Genomic DNA, 20462 nt, shown 5'->3' with positions numbered 1-20462 from the left:
TTGTTTGTATGGCTGTGGAAACGGAATTTCGTTTGAGCCTCACTGAGGCTCAAATGACAATAAATATTGTATTGTATTGTATAGTCTGTACAAGTTTGTACGTTCTCCCTGTGCCCATGTGGGTTTTCCCCGGGTGCTCCGGTTTCCTCCAGCATTCGAAAGACATATAAGTTTGTATGTTAATTGGCTTTGGTTGTAAATTCTCCCTAGCATGTAGGATAGTGCTTGTGTAAGGGGATCGATGATTGGCGCGGACTTGGTGGGCCAAAAGGCCTATGTCCGCTTTGAAACTCTAAACTAAACTAAAAGCGAAACAAACCATTTCAAATCTCCCCCCACCTATGTCCAAGACACCTCACATGCTCTTCGTCTCCTTCGTGACTTCCGTTTTCCAGGCCCCCACTCCCTCATCTTCACTATGGATGTCCAGTCACACTACACCTCCATCCTCCACCAGGAGGGTCTTAAAGCCCTCCGTTTCTTACTCGACCGCAGAACCAACCAATCCCCGTCTACTAATACTCTCCGCCTGGGCGAAGCTGGTTCTTACCCTCAACAACTTTTCCTTTGACTCCTCCCATTTCCTCCAATTCCAAGGCGTAGCTATGGGCACACACGTGGGCCCCAGCTATCAAGTCAAGTAGTCAAGTTTATTCGTCACATACACATACGAGATGTGCAGTGAAATGAAAGTGGCAATGCTCGCGGACTTTGTGCAAAAAGACAAACAAACAACCAAACAAACTATAAACACAATCATAAACACACAATATTATTTTACATATTAAAAATTCGAAGGAAAAACGTAGTAAAGTTAGTCCCTGGTGAGATGGGAGTTTACAGTCCGAATGGCCTCTGGGAAGAAACTCCTTCTCAACCTCTCCGTTCTCACTGCATGGCAACGGAGGTGTTTGCCTGACCGTAGCAGCTGGAACAGTCCGTTGCATGGGTGGAAGGGGTCTCCCATGATTTTATTTGCTCTGGAGTTGCACCTCCTGTTGTATAGTTCCTGCAGGGGGGGGGGGGGGAGTGAAGTTCCCATAGTGTGTTCGGCCGAACGCACTACTCTCTGCAGAGCCTTCTTGTCCTGGGCAGAGCAATTCCCAAACCAGATGGTAATATTTCCGGACAAGATGCTTTCCACAGCCGCTGAGTGCTTCTTTCTAGGGCCTGTCTCTCAATCCTTGTTCGAAGCGTACCTTGGCCCTATCACTGAACTCTATCTCCACTACATTGACAACTGCATTGGTGCTACCTCCTGCACCCATGCAGAACTCACTGACTTCATCCATTTCATCACTAACTTCCATCCGGCACTCAAATTCACCTGGACCATTTCTGACATCTCCCTACCGTTTCTAGACCTCACCATCTACATCGCAGGTAACAGACTAGTGACCGACATCTACTATAAACCCACTGACTCCCATGGCTATCTGGACTACACTTCTTCCCACCCTGCTTCCTGTAAGGACTCTATCCCCTACTCCCAATTCCTCTGTCTACGCCACATCTGCACCCAGAATGAGGTGTTCCATACCAGGGCATTGAAGATGTCCTCATTCAGAGAAAGGTTGAACAAGTTAGGGCTTTATTCTTTGGAGCGCAGAAGGTTAAGGGGGGACCTGATAGAGGTCTTTAAAATGATGAGAGGGATAGACAGAGTTGATGTGGACAAGCTTTTCCCTTTGAGAATAGGGAAGATTCAAACAAGAGGACATGACTTCAGAATTAAGGGACAGAAGTTTAGGGGTAATATGAGGGGGAACTTCTTTACGCAGAGAGTGGTGGCGGTGTGGAATGAGCTCCCAGTGGAAGTGGTGGAGGCAGGTTCATTGGTATCATTTAAAAATAAATTGGATAGGCATATGGATGAGAAGGGAATGGAGGGTTATGATACGAGTGCAGGCAGGTGGGACTAAGGGGAAAAAAATTTGTTCGGCATGGACTTGTAGGGCCGAGATGGCCTGTTTCCGTGCTGTAATTGTTATATGGTTATATGGTTATTAGGGAACGGGGTTTCCGCTCTTCTACTATATATGAGGCTCTCACTAGTATCCCGCAGCTCCGCTCTCACTCCCCATCCCCCTATTTGTAACGAGGACAGTGTCCCCCTTACCCTAACCTTCCACCCTACCAGCCGTCGCACACAACATATAAGCTTCTGACATTTTCGCCACCTCCAATGGGATCCCACCACTGGCCACATCTTCCCATCTCCTCCCCTTTCTGCTTTACGCAGAGACCGTTCCCTGGTCAATTCGTCCCTTCCCACCCAAACAACCCCCTCCCCTGGTACTTTCCCTTGCAACCGCACGAGATGCTACACTTGGCGCTTTACCTCCCCCCTCGACTCCATCCAAAGACCCAAGCAGTCTTTCCAGGTAAGGCAGAGGTTCACCTGCACCTCCTCTAACCTCATCTACTGCATCCACTGTTCCACATGTCAACTTCTCTGCATCGGTGAGACCATGTGCAGACCTGCCGATCGCTTCGCCCAACACCTCCGCTCAGTTTGCAATAACCAACTTGATCTCCCAGTGGCTCAGCACTTCAACTCCCTCTGCCATTCCGAATCTGACCTTTCTGTCTTGTGCCTCCGCCATTGCCAGAGTGAGGCCCAGCGCAAATTGGAGGAACAGCACCTCATATTTCGCTTAGGTAGCTTACACCCCAGCGGTATGAACATTGACTTCTCCAATTTCAGGTAGTCCTTTCTCCCTCGCCTTCCCAGCTCTCCCACAAACCTACTGTCTCCGCTTCTTCCTTTCTTTTTCCCGCCCCCCCCGACATCAGTCTGAAGAAGGGTCTCGACCCGAAACGTTGCCTATTCCATCTCTCCATAGATGCTGCCTCACCCTCTGAGTTTCTCCAGCATTTTTGTCTAATTTCAAATTCAAAGATTGTTTTTGCAAGTTGCATTCATTCCATTTTTAACTGCGTAAATAAAAGAGACAGAAACTTGTTTCTCTGATAAAATTGTAAATAGCTGACATGGAGGATAAACACCAATGTAGACAGGTGATGTTTTGCAGTCGTCATCCATATAGTTATTTATATATATTTTCAGCAAGGTTAGCAGTTCCAAGGGATATGGAATATGCTGGTGTTAAATAGCTGCTGTTTAAGCTGCTGATAGTGTAATGGCAGCAGTTAGTGAAACATTAGCAAAATGAAAATGAATTCCACTTCTCAATGGGAAGAGTAGATTAATGTTGCAGATTCTACATTTGCTACTATTAATCAATAGCACTTTATAGAGCCAGGATGTCATAGTGCGTCATACACCACATGAAACAGAAATAAGAACAAAATATCTGAAATTGTAGTAGTTCATGCAGCATCTGTGAAAAGAAAAACAATTAATGTTTCAGGTCTGCGACCTTTCATCAGAACTGAGTAATGATTGCAACACACATTTTGTTTTCCAGATTCCAACCACCCATCAATGAAAAAAATCCTTGCTCAGATTGCATCTAAATCTCTTATCCCTTTTCTAAACCGACATCCATTAATTTGGAAACTTCTGGTGTGGGGATAAGTTTCCCACTGTCCATCCCATCAATGCTGCTCTTAATTTGCTGTACCTCCATCATGCCACCCCACATCCCTTAATTCTTCTCGGCTCCAATGGGAATTTGGATAAAGATTAGTTATAAAGAGCACAATGTTTCTTTTCTGTATTGGTCATATATGGCTTTGGAAATACAAATTTTGATCTCTTGTAATTTGAGTAAATAGTAGGCAATCTATACCTTGTGAGATATTGCATTAGTGCACTTTTATTACTATGCCAAGCCATATATAAATTTGTGTAAATGTACAACGATGTAACTGTTGACATTTTTGTGTACTTTGTGTAGTTTACAGGCCAATGGTCGAGTTATAGAATTGGATCACTCCGATGGGAAGTTGAAGATACATTACTCTGATCGCCTTGTGTCTTTGTTGAGGGAAGTGCGTCAGCTCTCCGCTTTGGGGTTTGCCATTCCTGCAAAAATCCAACATACGGCAAATACAGCTCAGAAGTTTTACAGACAAGCAATTATTCTCAAACAAGTCAGTACTGTATTTCTTTGTTTGATTCCCCTTCTTGCACTTGCCCTCATGGTATCTTCTTTTCTTACATTGATATTTTTTAAACTGCTGTTTAGAGTGAGAATCCAGGCTTCATTGTTAAATAATCTTACAATTTCCCGTTTCAGGTCGCTCACTTTTACAATACTATTGATCAGCAGATGATTCCGAGCCAGAGACCCATGATGCTAAACTCTGCTTTATCCTTTGAACAGATAATAAAGGTAAGATCATTAGAGTAGAAAAATATTAGTTCTTTAGATACACAGGCCTAGAAATGCTTCCCTATCATTCATGGTTAACATTCAGGAGGGATAGACGGAAAGGAAAAGGAGGCGGGGTAGCGTTGCTGGTTAGAGAGGAGATTAACACAATAGAAAGGAAGGACATTAGCTTGGAGGATGTGGAATCGATATGGGTTGAGCTGCGAAACACTAAGGGGCAGAAAACGCTAGTGGGAGTTGTGTACAGGCCACCTAACAGTAGTAGTGGAGTTGGGGATGGCATCAAACAGGAAATTAGAAATGCGTGCAACAAAGGTAAAACAATTATAATGGTGTAGTGCGTGGGTCTCAAAATGAGGCAAGTAGTCTGAAGTTTGAGAAGCACTTTACTTTAATTCCTCCCGGTTCAGGGGAAGACGAAACCAGGCAAAGATGGCACCCAAACCCTGCCTTTTATACCCTCCGGCTAAGGACCGCCTCCGGACTGCGCCACTCCTGTGCCGAGGGGTTCGGCAGTATAATGGCACGACCCTTAGGAGCCGCCACAGGACCCCCCCCCAGAACCAGAGGCACAAAACGCACCGGCGGGCGCACGACCCGGCCGGCCCGCGTGCGGAAGTCAGCAGATCCCGGGGCTTGCGGGGGCGTAGGTGGAGGGACAGGTCGAGGGACCGGCGGGAGGACAGGTGGAGGGACGGGTGGAGGGAGTCGTGAGGGGGGGCGCCCTCGGGGCCGAGGTTGAGCAACCAGCACCGGCTGGTCAATGTCCAGGTGCGCCGGCTTTAAACGGTCAATCGACACGGCCTCCGGCCGGCCCCCCCATGTCCAGGACAAAAGTCGACTGCCCGTGTTCCAGCACCCGGAACGGGCCCTCGTACGGCCTCTGGAGTGGCGTCCGGTGGGCATCACGGCGCAGGAAGACGTATGGGCAGTCCGTGAGGGCCATTGGCACGTGTGGGCGAAATGTCCCATGGCGGGACGTTGGGACGGGTGCGAGCCTGCCAACTCGCTCGCGAAGGCGTTGAAGGGTGGAGGAGGGCGTTTCCTGCTGCTCCGGCGCCGACGGCACGAACTCCCCGGGCACTGTGAGTGGCGACCCGTACACCAGCTCCGCCGATGATGAGGCCAAGTCCTCTTTGGGAGCGGTCCGGATGCCCAGCATGACACACGGCAAGTCGTCCATCCAGTCCGGGCCGGTGAGTCGTGCCTTCAATGCCGCCTTCAGCTGCCGGTGGAACCTCTCCACCAGACCGTTAGCCTGCGGGTGGTAAGCCGTGGTGTGGTGCAGCTGCACCCCCAGCAAGCGAGCCATGGCTGACCACAGCTCGGAGGTGAACTGTGGCCCCCGGTCGGAGGAAATGTGCACCGGCATGCCGAAGCGAGCAATCCACTGCGCGGACAACGCACGAGCACACGTAGCCGATGAGGTGTCAGCCAACGGAATGGCCTCCGGCCACCGCATGAAGCGGTCCAACATGGTCAAAAGGTGGGTGATGCCCCTGGACGGTGGAAGAGGCCCCACAATGTCCACGTGGAGATGGTCGAACCGCCGGTGAGGTAGACCGAACTCCTGGAGAGGTGCGCGGACATGGCGCTGGATTTTTGCCGTCTGGCACGGGATGCAGGTGCGAGCCCAATGGGCAACTTGCTTGCGCAGACCGTGCCACATGAAGCGAGCTGCCACCAGTGCCGTTGTCGCCCGGATTGATCGGTGAGCCAGTCCGTGGATGACCTCGAACACTCTCCGGCGCCAGGTGGCAGGGACGATGGGGCGCGGCTGACCGGACGACACATCGCACAGGATCGTCACAACCCCAGGACCGAGAGGGACATCCTCAAGACGGAGGCCGGAGATGGCAGTCCGGTAGGTGGGCACCTCGTCGTCCGTGAGCTGTGCCGCCGCTAGAGCAGAATAGTCCAATCCGGGCGCCACCTCGAACACGGCATTTATAGCAGGGCGGGACAATGCGTCGGCCACCAGGTTCTCTTTCCCCTTGACGTAGCGGATGGCTGTGGTGTACTCGGAGATGTAAGCCAACTGCCGCTGCTGACGTGCGGACCAGGGGTCGGAAACCTTCTGCAGGGCGAAAGTGAGCGGCTTATGGTCGGTGTAGGCGGTGAACGGGCGGCCCTCCAGGAAGTAACGAAAATGGCGCACAGCCAGGTACAGAGCCAGGAGCTCACGATCGAACGCGCTGTACTTGGTCTGCGCGCGGTTGAGGTGCCGACTGAAGAAGGCCAGAGGCCGCCAAACTCCGCCTGTCAGCTGCTCCAGTACAGCACCAACTGCCGACTCCGAGGCGTCCACAGTGAGAGCAGTTGGGGCATCTTCCCGCGGGTGCACCAGCAGCACGGCCCGAACAAGGGCCTCCTTCGCGCCGTCGAAAGCTGCCTCCGCCTCGTGGGTCCACTCAACGCTCTTTTGCTGCCCACCCGCCAGAAGTTGATACAGGGGCCGCATGATGTGGGCCGCGGATGGCACGAAACGATGGTAGAATGCCACCATGCCGACAAATTCCTGCAGGCCACGCACCGTGCGTGGGCGGGGAAACCGACGGATGGCGTCAACCCTGTCAGGCAGGGGAACCGCGCCTTGCGCAGTCACGCGGTGGCCGAGAAAGTCAATTTCGTTGACCCCAAAACGGCACTTGTCCAGGTTGATGGCCAAACCATGCTCGCTGAGCCGCTGACAGAGCTGTCGAAGGTGAGCGCAGTGTTCCTGCTGCGAGCGGCTGGCCACCAGGATGTCGTCCAGGTACACGAACACGAATTCGAGGTCACGACACACCCCGTCCATGAGGCGCTGAAAGGCCTGTGCAGCGTTTTTGAGGCCGAACGGCATCCGAGTAAACTCGTAAAGCCCGAATGGCGTGATGATAGCCGTCTTGGGTACGTCATCCGGGTGAACCGGGATCTGATTATAACCCCGCACCAGATCCACTTTTGAAAAAAATGTGGCCCCAGCCAAATGGGCCGTGAAGTCCTGGATGTGGGGTACGGGGTATCGATCCGCTGTTGTTGCAGCGTTCAGCCGTCGGTAATCCCCACAAGGTCGCCAGCCCCCGCTTGACTTAGGGACCATGTGGAGTGGGGACGCCCAAGGGCTGCTCGAAGGGCGAACGATCCCCAAGGCCTCCATCGTGCGGAATTCCCGCCGTGCCAGACGCAGTTTATCTGGTGGCAGTCGTCGTGCTCGTGCATGGAGTGGTGGGCCGGTAGTCGGGATATAATGTACAACTCCGTGGCTGGGGGTTGCTGAATGAAACTGCGGAGTGAGAATGTCCGGGAACGCAGCCAAGATTCGTGCGAATCGGGAATCCACGGACGCCAGTGGCCGTCCCACCGGTTGACTCAAGCGCAACGTGATCGGCTCCATTGTAGTGGCGTTGACCAAACGCTGATGCCCGACGTCCACCATGAGGGAATGCGTCCGGAGAAAATCGGCCCCGAGCAATGGTTGGGAGACGTCGGCAATGGTGAAGTTCCATGAAAAATGGCAGGAGCCGAGCACGATGGGAACCATGCGCAGTCCATATGTGCGGATGGGGCTGCCGTTCGCCGCGGTGAGGACGGGCCCCCGCTTACTGGAACGAATGTCAGCCAGCGAAGGGGGCAGGACGCTGAGCTCCGCTCCTGGATCCACGAGGAAGCGGGTCCCGGAGCGCCGATCCCAAGCGAAAAGGCGGTGAATTTGGCCGGCCACCGCGGGGACTATTGGCAGCCGGCCCAGGCGTTTCCCGGGAATGTGCATGGCTGGCGGCATTGTCGTGCTGCAGCACCCCAGCGCTGATGGAAATAGAACCAGCTCCTTGTGTTGGTGCTATTTGGAGCTTGCCTGCCCCTGCTGGTGGTGCCTGCAGCTTGCTGGCGCTGGACTGCAGGTGCAGTACCCCTCACTGCCGCTGGGGGTAATCGTGCTGGCCGTCGGGCTGGAGCTGTCACTCTTTCCACAGCTCCCCCGCCCCACCGGAGGAAATCGGGAGCTGCTGGGGTGACCTCATCGGCGTGCCTGGCGACGGCCAGCTCGTTGACGTCATCGGCGTGCCTGCCGACGGCCAGCGCATTGACGTCATCCGGGCGCGTCGACCTGAGCGTGACCTCGTCTCTGCTGACGCCCAGCGCGCTGACGTCATCAGGGCGCGCCAACCACATGGCGTCGGCGCGCCTCCCGAGGGCCCGAAGGTCGGCAAACGAGGCGTCGGTGAGTTGCAACCTAATGTAGGCCGGCAGCAGATGCAGGTAAGTGTACTCGAACAACAGGCACGGCGTGTGCCCGTCTAATAACGCCACCATTTCCTTTAGGAGGGTAGATGGCCGCCGGTCGCCCAGGCCACCCATATGCAGGATCCTACCTGCCCGCTCCATCCTACTTAGTCCGTAAATTTGGAGCAGGAGCTGTTTCAGGCCGAGGTATTTATCATTGTCCGGGGGGGCTGCGAGGAAGTCCGATACTTCTTCCACCGCATCCTGGTCGAGGGCTCCCACCAGGTAATAGAAGCGGGTGGCATCGACCGTGATGCCCCGCAGGTTGAACTGGGCCTCCGCCTGCTGGAACCAGATGAGCGGCCGTGTGGTCCAGAAGCTGGGCAGTTTCACGGAGACCGCGTCCAGAGACAGGGTCGGGCTGGCGTGTGAGGAGGTAGGGCTTTGTTCTGTCTCCATCATGATGCCAATGGAGCGTCGGGGGTCACCAATGTAGTGCGTGGGTCTCAAAATGAGGCAAGTAGTCTGAAGTTTGAGAAGCACTTTACTTTAATTCCTCCCGGTTCAGGGGAAGACGAAACCAGGAAAAGATGGCACCCAAACCCTGCCTTTTATACCCTCCGGCTAAGGACCGCCTCCGGACTGCGCCACTCCTGTGCCGAGGGGTTCGGCAGTATAATGGCACGACCCTTAGGAGCCGCCACAATGGGTGACTTCAATCTACATATAGATTGGGTGAATCAAATTGGCAGGGGTGCTGAGGAAGAGGATTTCTTGGAATGTATGCGGGATAGTTTTCTAAACCAACATGTAGAGGAACCAACGAGAGAACAGGCTATTCTAGACTGGGTATTGAGTAATGAGGAAGGGTTAGTTAGCAGTCTTGTTGTGCATGGCCCCTTGGGCAAGAGTGACCATAATATGGCTGAGTTCTTCATTAGGATGGAGAGTGACATTGTTAATTCAGAAACAAGGGTCCTGAACTTAAAGAAAGGTGACTTTGAGGGTATGAGACGTGAATTGGCCAAGATAGAATGATTCTTAAAGGGTTGACGGTGGATATGCAATGGACTACAACAATTGTTCATCCCAGTTTGGCAAAAGAATAAATCAGGGAAGGTAGTGCATCTGTGGATAACAAGGGAAATCAGGGTTAGTATCAAAACAAAAGATGAAGCGTACAAATTAGCCAGAACAAGCAGCCTACCAGAGGACTGGGAGAAATTCAGTCCAGCAGAGGAGGACAAAAGGCTTAATTAGGAAAGGGAAAATAGATTATGAAAGAAAACTGGCAGGGCACATAATAACTGACTGCAAAAGTTTTTATAGATATGTGAAGAGGAAAAGATTAGTTAAAACAAATGTAGGTCCCTTGCAGTCAGAAACAGGTGAATGGATCATGGGGAACATGGCAGACCAATTGAATAACTACTTTGGTTCTGTCTTCTCTAATGAAGACATAAATAATCTGCAAGAAATAGCAAGGGACCGGGGGTTAAATGAGATGGAGGAACTGAGTGAAATCCAAGTTAGCCGGGAAGTGGTGTTAGGTAAATTGAATGGATTAAAGGCCGATAAATCCCCAGGGCCAGATAAGTTGCATCCCAGAGTACTTAAGGAAGTAGCCGCAGAAATAGTGGATGCATTAGTGATAATTTTTCAAAACTCTTTAGATTTTGGAGTAGTTCCTGAGGACTGGAGGGTAGCTAATGTAACCCCACTTTTTAAAAAGTGAGGGAGAGAGAAAACGGGGAATTACAGACCAGTTAGTCTAACATCGGTAGTGGGGAAAATTCTGGAGTCAGTTATTAAACATGGGATAGCAGCACATTTGGAAAGTAAGTGGTGAATTAATTGGACAAAGTCAGCATGGATTTATGAAAGGTAAATCATGTCTGACGAATCTTTCGAGGATGTAACTAGTAGAGTGGATAAGGGAGAACCAGTGGACGTGTCCAATGGTCCCACATAAGAGATTAGTATACAAACTTAAAGCACATGGTATTGGGGGTTCTGTATTGATGTGGATAGAGAACTGGCTGGCAGACAGGAAGCAAAGAGTAGGAGTAAACTGGTCCTTTTCAGAATGGCAGGCAGTGACTGGTGGGGTACCGCAAGGCTCAGTGCTGGGATCCCAGCTATTTACAATATATATTAATGATCTGGATGAGGGAATTGAATGCAACATCTCCAAGTTTGCGGATGACACGAAGCTGGGGGGCAGTGTTAGCTGTGAGGAGGATGCTAGGAGGCTGCAAGGTGACTTGGATAGGTTGGGTGAGTGGGCAAATGCATGGCAGATGCAGTATATTGTGGATAAATGTGAGGTTATCCACTTTGGTGGCAAAAACAGGAAAGTAGACTATTATCTGAATGGTGGCCGATTAGGAAAAGGGGAGATGCAACAAGACCTGGGTGTCATCGTACACCAGTCATTGAAAGTAGGAATGCAGGTGCAGCAGGCAGTGAAGAAAGCAAATGGTATGTTAGCATTCATAGCAAAAGGATTTGAGTATAAGAGCTGGGAGATTCTACTGCAGTTGTACGGGGTCTTGGTGAGACCACAACTGGAGTATTGCGTACAGTTTTGGTCTCCTAATCTGAGGAAAGACATTCTTGCCATAGAGGGAGTACAGAGAAGGTTCACCAGACTGATTCCTGGGATGGCAGGACTTTCATATGAAGAAAGACTGGATAGACTCGGCTTGTACACACTAGAATTTAGAAGATTGAGGGGGGATCATATAGAAACTTACAAAATTCTTAAGGGGTTGGACAGGCTAGATGCAGGAAGATTATTCCCGATGTTGGGGATGTCCAGAACTAGGGAGTCACAGTTTAAGGATAAGAGGGAAGTCTTTTAGGACCGAGATGAGAAAATCATTTTTTACACAGAGAGTGGTGAATCTATGGAATTCTCTGCCACAGAAGATAGTTGAGGCCAGTTCATCGGTTATATTTAAGAGGGAGTTAGATGTGGCTCTTGTGACTAAAGGGATCGAGAGAAGGCAGGGATGGGATACTGAGTTGGATGATCAGCCATGATCATATCGAATGGCGGTGCAGGCTCGAAGGGCCGAATGGCCTACTCCTGCACCTATTTTCTATGTTTCTATGTTTCTATTACTAAAAGGTTATTTCTTAGCATACGAAAATAGTACTGTGGCTTAAGCTAAATGGGAAGCACTGAAGGAACTCAGCCGGTCAGGCAGCATCTGTTGAAAAAATGGACAGATGACGCATTGAGTGAAGATCCTTCTTCAGACTGGAAGGACATTCTTTTTTTTACAGCAGTAGTGACCAGAAAAAGTAGAATTTCAATAATATTTGTGAATATTTTAAGTAACTGTTTTTCATAGGGGGATTTTAATCTTTTATAGAAATAAATACTTCAGTCTGCTTCAAGTGAGCAATCGGAATAAATTGGTCGCTTTGGCAAAGTAAGAGCATATAAGGGATATTTCCTTAGCCAGGATGTTGATAACTAGAGGTCATTACTTCATGTATGGAATAGGGGATTTAGAAGAGATGTGAGATTGAAATGTATAAAGTACTTCCTGAGGGAGTGGTGGAGGTTGATACTCTCCCAACATTTAAGAATAATTTAGATACAGTACATGCTTGAAATGCCATGGCATGGAAGGCTAGAGGCTGCGTGGTGGAAAATGGAATTAATACAGAAATGACTGGCGTAGATATGATGGACCAAATGGTCTGCTTCCCAGTGTATGCATTAGAATGTGACTATACGATTAGGGAACTGAAAGCTTGGTCAAAAATACCTTTTATGTAGAGAGATAAGAGAGACCGAAGTATTAATAGTCATAGTCACAGAGTAATTGAATTACACAGCATGAAATCAGGCCCTTTGATCCAACTCATCCATGCTGACCTAGATGTCCCATCTAGACCCATTGGTCCACGTATGGCTCATATCCCTCTAAATCTTTATCTCAGACTTTCATTTTTGATGCACATTGTATGCCTGTAGTGCCCAGCTCAGATTTAACATTTATTAAAAAAGTAAATCCAAGAATGTATAATTCTTTGCTTTATTTGCAGTTGGCATTAAGAATTGCGAATGGGATGATTTTGGCTAGGTAGCGTCATTGTTTTGTGAGTTTTGTTTAGTATCCCAGCCATTCTGCTTCCTCAGTAAGTAGGAAGGGTGTTAACAATAATGTGCAATTTTAGTTTTGTTTAGTTTAGAGAAACAGCGCTGAAACAGGCCCTTCGGCCCACTGGGTCTACGCCGACCAGACCCGCACACCAACACTATCCTACACACACTAGGGACAATTTTTACATTTACCAAGCCAATTAACCTACATACCTGTATGTCTTTGGAGTGTGGGAGGAAACCGAAGATCTTGGAGAAAACCCACACAGGTCATGGGGAGAACGTACAAACTCAGCACCCGTAGTCGGGATCGAACCCGTGTCTCCGGCACGGCATTCGCTGTAAGGCATCAACTCTACTGCTGCTCTGCCGTGCCACCCGCAAAAAATATTTGTTATCATCTTTCATCATCTTTAATTAGAACCCAAAAGCTGGAAGCAAAGAATCTGGTGGAAAAGTACAAATCACTTGGGATAATCCCAGAGAGCTGGAGGCTTACATTCAGAAACTTCACACTGCAACGGAACGTCTAACTACAGAGAACAGAAAGTTGAGGAAGTGTCACACTGATTTCCGTGATAAGGTAGGAATATTAACTATAGAACACTTGATTCTTTCTAACTCTATCAAACCCAATCTCTCCATATCCTCTGAGTTTTTTGTGTAAAGATTAAGCAAATTATTTTTTTAAATTAATTTATCATTTGGCTACTCTGTTAGACTCTATCTTGCCATCTTTTGGCAAATAACTACGTAATCACAATCAATGTTATCTCTTCCTGCCTGCCTTGGTTCTTCATCTCATGTTATGGATACTTGCTTTCTTTCCTCTTTATTTCTCCTCCACCTAATTTGTTGAGTTTTTGTGGAATGTTAAACATGACTTCTTTGAGGCCAATGCCGCTAATTAAAAAAAATCCGTATTTTATAAAGCAAATCCGTATTCTTATCGCATTTCCGTACAAAATACGGAAAATCCGTACTACTTGGCAACTCTGGCATGTAAATACTAACATTTATAATGAAAGAAATATTCAATATTGATCAAGGCCGAAGCATTTGTAACCATATTCAAATGTAGTTTAAATGTATGGATGCGTTTTGTGGTGCTTATGTTTTAACATTTTTAACAATCACAAATTTTAGAAATATTTCAATAGTTCCCAAGTGGTGTTTTTGCATGTTTGTGAACGTAGACATTCAGTAACAAACTTGGCAATCTGTAGGGCTGGGGATCAAGTCTTACCAGTTGTTAAAGATTTCTGGAAGCACATCTGGCCAAATGCACTGAGAGAGCTCCTTTATCATGCCTCACTGATGAACCAGTAAGCAACCTCCTAAAGGGCCCGTCCCACTTTCACGAGTTATTCACGAATTCTCCCGAGTTTTCCCCTTGATTCAAACTCGCAGAATGTTCGTAACGAGTCCGTAGGAGGTCTTAGGAGTTCGTAGATATATCGTAGCGGCGCTCGTTATGCCAGCCGTAGGTACTCGTGGGATCAGGTAAGTCAGGACGTATTTTCCAGCCCGATAAAAAATGTCCACGAGTAAAAAAATGGTCGGGATGAAGAAATTGTAACTTTTTACTTGTAAGGAGGGCATCAAAATAGTCGTGGGAATTCGAAGACATACTCGTTGGAGTTCGTAGGAGTTCGTGAACATAGTCGTGAAAGGTCGTAGGAGCTCGTAGATTACCACGATCTTGATTTTTTTTTTTAGGTCCTTTAAACTCGGCAGAGGCTTTGAATTAAGTTGTGACGGTGGGACAGGCCCTTAAGGGAGTCCATGCCCAGAACCTTGGAAGAAAGGTGATAGTCCAAAGGCAGGCACGCGGTGTGCCTTGATAACCTGCCAGTCAGTAGAATAATCAACCCCATAAGTTTTGTAGCAGTTAGCTAATACGACTAATTGACTTCTTCTTTGATTTTAAATGCCATTATAGGAACTTATAAATGCTGATTGTAAATTAAATTTGTGGTAGTAGGGATTCTGGAGGCATTATGGCGAGATTCATATTTTATGCTCCTGTTACCTTTAAAGTAAATGGAATGGAATTGTACTTTCTACTTAAGAAAACACTGGAAATATTCAGGAAGTCTGAGGAGAGAGGAAATAGAATTATTGTTTTAGGTTGTAAGTGTTTCGTCAGTACTTCATACAGTGTTCTATTTAGCTGCATTTTAGGTCCCTGTACATTTTGCATATCATATTTGCCTTTTCATGAAAAATACAATAAGAAAGTTTACAAGCCAAATAATTAAATTATGACTTGTTGACAGTTTACTGTTTTGACTCCTGGTAAGAGGGATCTTAATCTTGTAGGTTGTAGCTCTTATGAACGTTGATCTACTTCGCCAACAACAACGATGGAAAGATGGACTGCAGGAACTCAGATTTGTGTTCTCCACCCTTGAATCACAGGTACTTTGAGCCGTTCATTTGTGGCATTGTAACTTGACCGGTCATTCTTAAGAAAGATTTTAGTAGGACTGAATTACATTTTCATATTTTTTAGATAGACTGCATGCCATCAGTAAAAATTATTTACCAAAGGTTGTAGGCTAGCACTCTTTATTGCAGTAAATGCAGGGAATACTTAGCAGATCAAAAGCAAGAAAACTTTCTGTTAACTTTAGATCGATGATCTTTCATCAGATTTTTTGGATGAAAGTTCATTGATCGGAGGCATAAATTCTGTTGAAACATTCAAAGTTGGAGCTTGCCTTGTCGAGCGCTCTGTGCCTGAACCAATACTTTACCATTGAAATACACTGAAAAGATACACTACTGAGAATCGGCAAAACATCATTTAACCTCCTGGTGTATGTAGTAACTGTTCTTCAGAGCTCCATTGCGTGTCTTGGATCGAGTCAAATTCTCAATTTGCTGTTTTACTTCTCAACACACACCAAGTTATATCTGCACCATGTTGTCTGTGGCTGTAATTTCTGCCTAAATCAGTCTCTCTCAGCTGTAAGCTTCTTCTTGAGAACCATAGATACACACCTTGGTATATCTACTACAGTCTACCTCCTTGTTGGTATTTGTTGGTATTTATTTTCTGATTTCCATGTTCTGTATTGCATATTCATTTTGAGTTCTACAGCTGAAGCAATTGTTTGCATTGAAGCATTCTTCATGATGCTGCCATCCTGTTCAGCCCAAAATATCTTGTTTGGTTGACACCAATTCTGTCTACCACCGATGCAAAGTAGCTGCTGTTTAGAGTTTCCTTTATTGTCATTCAAACTTTTAGTTTGAACAAAATTGCGTACCTTGCAGTCATGACAGAAAATAAAATAACAGAACACACAATGAACACAGTTTAACATCCACCACAGTGAGTCTACCAGGCACCTCCTCACTGTGATGGAAGGCAAAAGTCTTAAAGTTCTTGTCTCTTCCTTGTTCTCCCTCTGCGTTGAGGCGATCCAGGCTTTCAGTGATGGTAAGTCCCGCGGCCGAATCCGAGCTCCGCGAACTGTCCGGTTCAAACATCGTGGCCCGGGGCGGACGAAGCTGCCACCCTCCAGTCTAACGGACGAAGCTGTTATTACGGGAGCTCCGGGAATCGGTCACCAACCTGGGACCTGCGAGCTCCCGGCGTTGTCGTCCACTGGGCCTGTGGCCAAAGCCTCCGAGGCAACGAAGTCAGGCCGCAGCCGCAGTGCCACCACAGCCCCGAAGATGGCCAGCTTCGCGATGGTGAGTCCAGGCTCTGCCTACGGAGCCTCGAGGTCGGAGGCCAGCAGCACCACGATTAGGCCTCAGTGCAGACGGAGACGGATATATGACAAAGAAAAGGTTGCATCCCCTTGAAGGAAGGGGTAAAACAAGTTTCCCCCACCTCCCACACATTCACAACTAAAAATAAACTAAATCATACATCTAACAAGACAAAAGAAAACAAAAAAAAGGAAAGGACAGACGGACTGCAGGCATGGAGCCGCAGCTGCATGGCAGCGCCGCCACTTCCGGAATGTAGCTGCTGTATATATAATCCATTAAATGCTCTGTTGTTTTTCCAAAAACTCAAGCAGTTCAATAAGGCTTCTCATCAGCACCACGCCAAGGACAAATGGGGCTGGGCAATAAAAATAAAACAAAAATTCCAGATGCACAAATTCTGAAATTAGACCTTATAGAAATATTGGAACACACTCTGAAGGTTCCCGATTAGGGCAGCATTTGCGGAGAGTCACAACAGATAAAGGGAAAACGTTTAAGATCGAAAATAACTTTTTTCATCAGACTTGTGAAAGAGAATCTCTGCCACAACAAGTTAATTTCATTTGCTAAATTAAGAGGGAGTTGGATGGGATGGAAGGGCATCAAAGGGAATATTGTGCAGGTACGGGATACTGAGTTGGATGATCAGCCATGATCATAGGAATTTTAAAGAGAACATCACTGGCACCTAATTTCTTGTTTCTTGTTTCTAAAAGTAAAATCAGGATCATTGCACATCAACATAATTTCTGAATCTATCCCAAAGATGTGTGGGTTAATAGGTTAATTGTCCATTATAAATTATCCCAAGTGTGTAGTTGAGTGGTAGAACCTAGGAGGAGTTGAGGGGAGAATACGCTTTCTGGAGCGCTGGTATGGGTGTTGTTGACTGCAGGGACTACTGGTCTCCAGAGGTCTAGTATGGACATTGAGGGCCAAATGGATTCTTGGGGTGGCAGCTCAGTCCCTCAAGCCTGATCTGCTGGCAACTCACTCATGGCTGGTAGGCTGGCAGTTGACTCGTGGCTATTCCTTGAAATTCCATTTCAAGCAGAGTGCAAGGCCACCAAATTCAAATCCATTTTCCTACCATTTCAAGCAGGGTGCAAGGCCACCAAATTCAGGTTCACTTTCCTACCGCTTCAAGCAGGGTGCAAGGCCACCGAATCCAAGTGCAGTTTCCAACCACTTCAAGCAGGGCGCAAGGCCACCAAATTCAAGTGCAGTTTCATACCATTTCATGCAGGGTGCAAGGCCGCCACATTCAAATGCATTTTCATACCATTTCAAGCACCATAAAACCACACAAAACACCACACTCACAGTTCAGTAGACATTCAGTGTGTTCAGTTGATTCACAGCTCAGACAGTGTCGTGACCTCTCCCTCCCCCATCATGCAGAGACTGAGCCACACCCACACTTCTGGGTTTTATAATCCCTCCCCCTCCGGAAAAGGTGTGGCCTTCATGCCGTGATTGACAGGAGAGAGATTCTCAACATTTTTTAAACACAAATAACACTTTTATTTTTCATTGATGGGAAGAATCCTCTGCACTTGATGAGCGGAGGGGGACTGAGTAAGATGGCCAAAATCACAGCCGTAAGTGGTAGCGTTTTATCTAAAATCACTATAGTGCAAACAGGAAGTTGTATAGTTTAGACAAACAACCCTTTGCAGTGCCTTTTCACTTCAACCCAAAACCCCCAAACAACCCTTTGCAGTGCCTTTTTATTTCAACCCAAAACCCCAAACAACCATTTGCAGTGCCTTTTTACTTCAAACCAGCCATATTTTCATTTTCAAACTACATTAAGGGCACTCACAGTTGAGTAGACATGTGTTCACTGTTATTCAGAGCTCAGAGAGATGTGGCCCTCTCGCTTCCTCCATCTTGCAGAGACTGAGTGAGGCATACCACTTCTGGGTATTATAGTCCCTCCCACCAGCATGGGCAGCAGAGAGAATGGCGAAATTTTTAAAAACATTAATGTCTCTCTGATTTTTCATCGATGGGATAAATCCTCCGGCCCAGTCTGGCGGAGGGGGGCTCTGAGCGAGGAGGCCAAAAATGACAGCGGTAAATGGCGGCGTTCTCTCGGAAATCACTTCGTAGTGCGTCAAAAGCGGTCAAGATCTTACTTTTAGTAATATAGATTAAAGGGCGCTTGATGATTGGCATTGACTTGGTTGGACAAGGGATCTGTTCCATGCCATATGACCGTCCGATTCTGTGACTGTCTCAACTAAAACTTCCAGGGCTGAGAGAAATGAATTCTGGCATAAGGGATATACAGTAAAGGTGGGTCTGTTGAGATCAGGAATGATTGCATTTAATAGTGGATAAACCTGAGGCTTATTAACCTATTTCTGCATAAATCTACTTATTTTACATTTGAATATTATTTTAAAAGGGTTTTCGCTCCATTGATATGAAAGCATGGCGTCAGCACTGGAACCACCAGCTATATAAAGCACTGGAGCATCAATATCAAATGGGCTTGGAGGCCTTGAATGAAAACCTTCCTGAAATCACTGTTGATCTGACATTCAAGTAAGGGTTTGGACATATATTATTATTTGAATCCAATGTTTTTTTTTAAAGTTTACCAGTTTATTGAGCATCTTTGCAATTAATAACATATTAAAATTCTGAATATTATCACAACCAATTTGCACAACCTTTCTGGCACCATCACCAGAAATATTTATGATTGACTTGGAAGGCTTTGCAATCCTCGAGACTTGGCCATTCTGTGCCAATGTCTGTTTCTTCATTGATACCTACGTGCTATTTTAAAAGCACTCTCTAGATTCCAGTGCATGGGGCTCCCTAGGTTACGAATGAGCTGACTTACTGCAAATTGTCTTTAGGCAAGCCCTCCTGTACATTTTTAAAGCATTTTTTCAGATAATAATGGTAATAATAAAATGTGGTTTTGTTAATGACTGGATACTGCATGAATTCCATTAGTTTAATTATGGGTAGTGTTAGGGAGAATATTCAATAAAGTGAAAGAATTATAAGAATTAGAATGATATGATATGGGTTACGATAGAAAACGGACATTTTTGACGCTTAAAAATGAGCTAATGGACAGTTCTCAGGAATGGAACCTTTACATTACCTGCGACTGCCTGTATAATCTTTATTGCTAAAATACCGCCAATTGCCAACTGTAAATCAACGGCAATGATGCAGAACTTTCACTGATATTGTAATTCATTGAACTCCAGAGAAGAAGTCCTGATTACAACTTTATTAAATGGAAATAATATGTTACAATGGCCTAGATTTTGTAAGTAAATGTCAGCAAGTCCAGGCCTTTCATTCACACAGTGTTAAATATAGAATTTTGGAACTTACCATCAGCAGCTGCTGTCTGTTACAGCATTCTCCTCTACTGAACTTACAATTAAGTTTGATTTTGGCAGTGTGGAGAAGAAAGCTAAGAAAGTTTTTTGTTAAGACTTAACTATTTTTAGTTTTTGTTAAGGCTTATGCTATTCATTATTTAAAAACTTGTTTAAGTGATATGATTAATTTAATTTTCTTGAGTTTTTAAACATTTTATTCAAACTCATTTAGAAGAGCATTGTAATATTAAAGACACTCAGAAAATTAAAATGTTCAATTAGCTTTAGCAGCCGACCAACCTGGATAATGATCTATAAGAGACCAGAATCGGATGATAGTTTTTGTGGAGATGGGAAGGGAAGAGGCTGGTTAGGGTTAGGGTTTGGTGTTTAGGCCAGTTTTCTATTACAATAGAATTGGTCTTAAAACCAACTGCAACAAGTTATTTGTCCCACCAAGTCAATGCCAATCATCAATAGGGTCAGATTCATAGAACACAATGCTGGATGAATTCAGCAAGTCAGACAGCATCTGTGGAGGGAAATGGACAGATGATGTTTTAGGCCGGGACCCTTCTACTGATTGCAGTAGGAGGGAGGGCGCTGGAAGAGACAGGTGGGGTGGGACCAAGTCTGATAAGTGATAGATGGATACAGATGAGACTCCAGCTATATTAGTTTGAAAATGTATAATGAACCATAATAAAGTTATAACTTAATGGTGTGTGAACATTTATCCATTACTGATCAGTA

At 46.6% G+C, this 20462-nt stretch overlaps 1 protein-coding gene across 1 annotated transcript in view; it reads left to right on the top strand.

Annotated features, from left to right (window-relative positions):
- The window catches only part of LOC129698145 (cytoplasmic dynein 2 heavy chain 1), a 395765-nt gene that overhangs the window by 45552 nt on the left and 329751 nt on the right, over window positions 1-20462 (top strand). The window contains 5 exon segments of the mRNA XM_055637055.1: window positions 3864-4059; window positions 4206-4301; window positions 13046-13207; window positions 14947-15045; window positions 18767-18906. Of these exon segments, the coding sequence (XP_055493030.1) occupies window positions 3864-4059; window positions 4206-4301; window positions 13046-13207; window positions 14947-15045; window positions 18767-18906 (693 nt within the window).

This window comes from Leucoraja erinacea, chromosome 6, assembly GCF_028641065.1.
Source record: "Leucoraja erinacea ecotype New England chromosome 6, Leri_hhj_1, whole genome shotgun sequence".
NCBI lineage: Eukaryota > Metazoa > Chordata > Chondrichthyes > Rajiformes > Rajidae > Leucoraja > Leucoraja erinaceus.
This window is presented reverse-complemented; position numbering and strand designations above follow the sequence as displayed.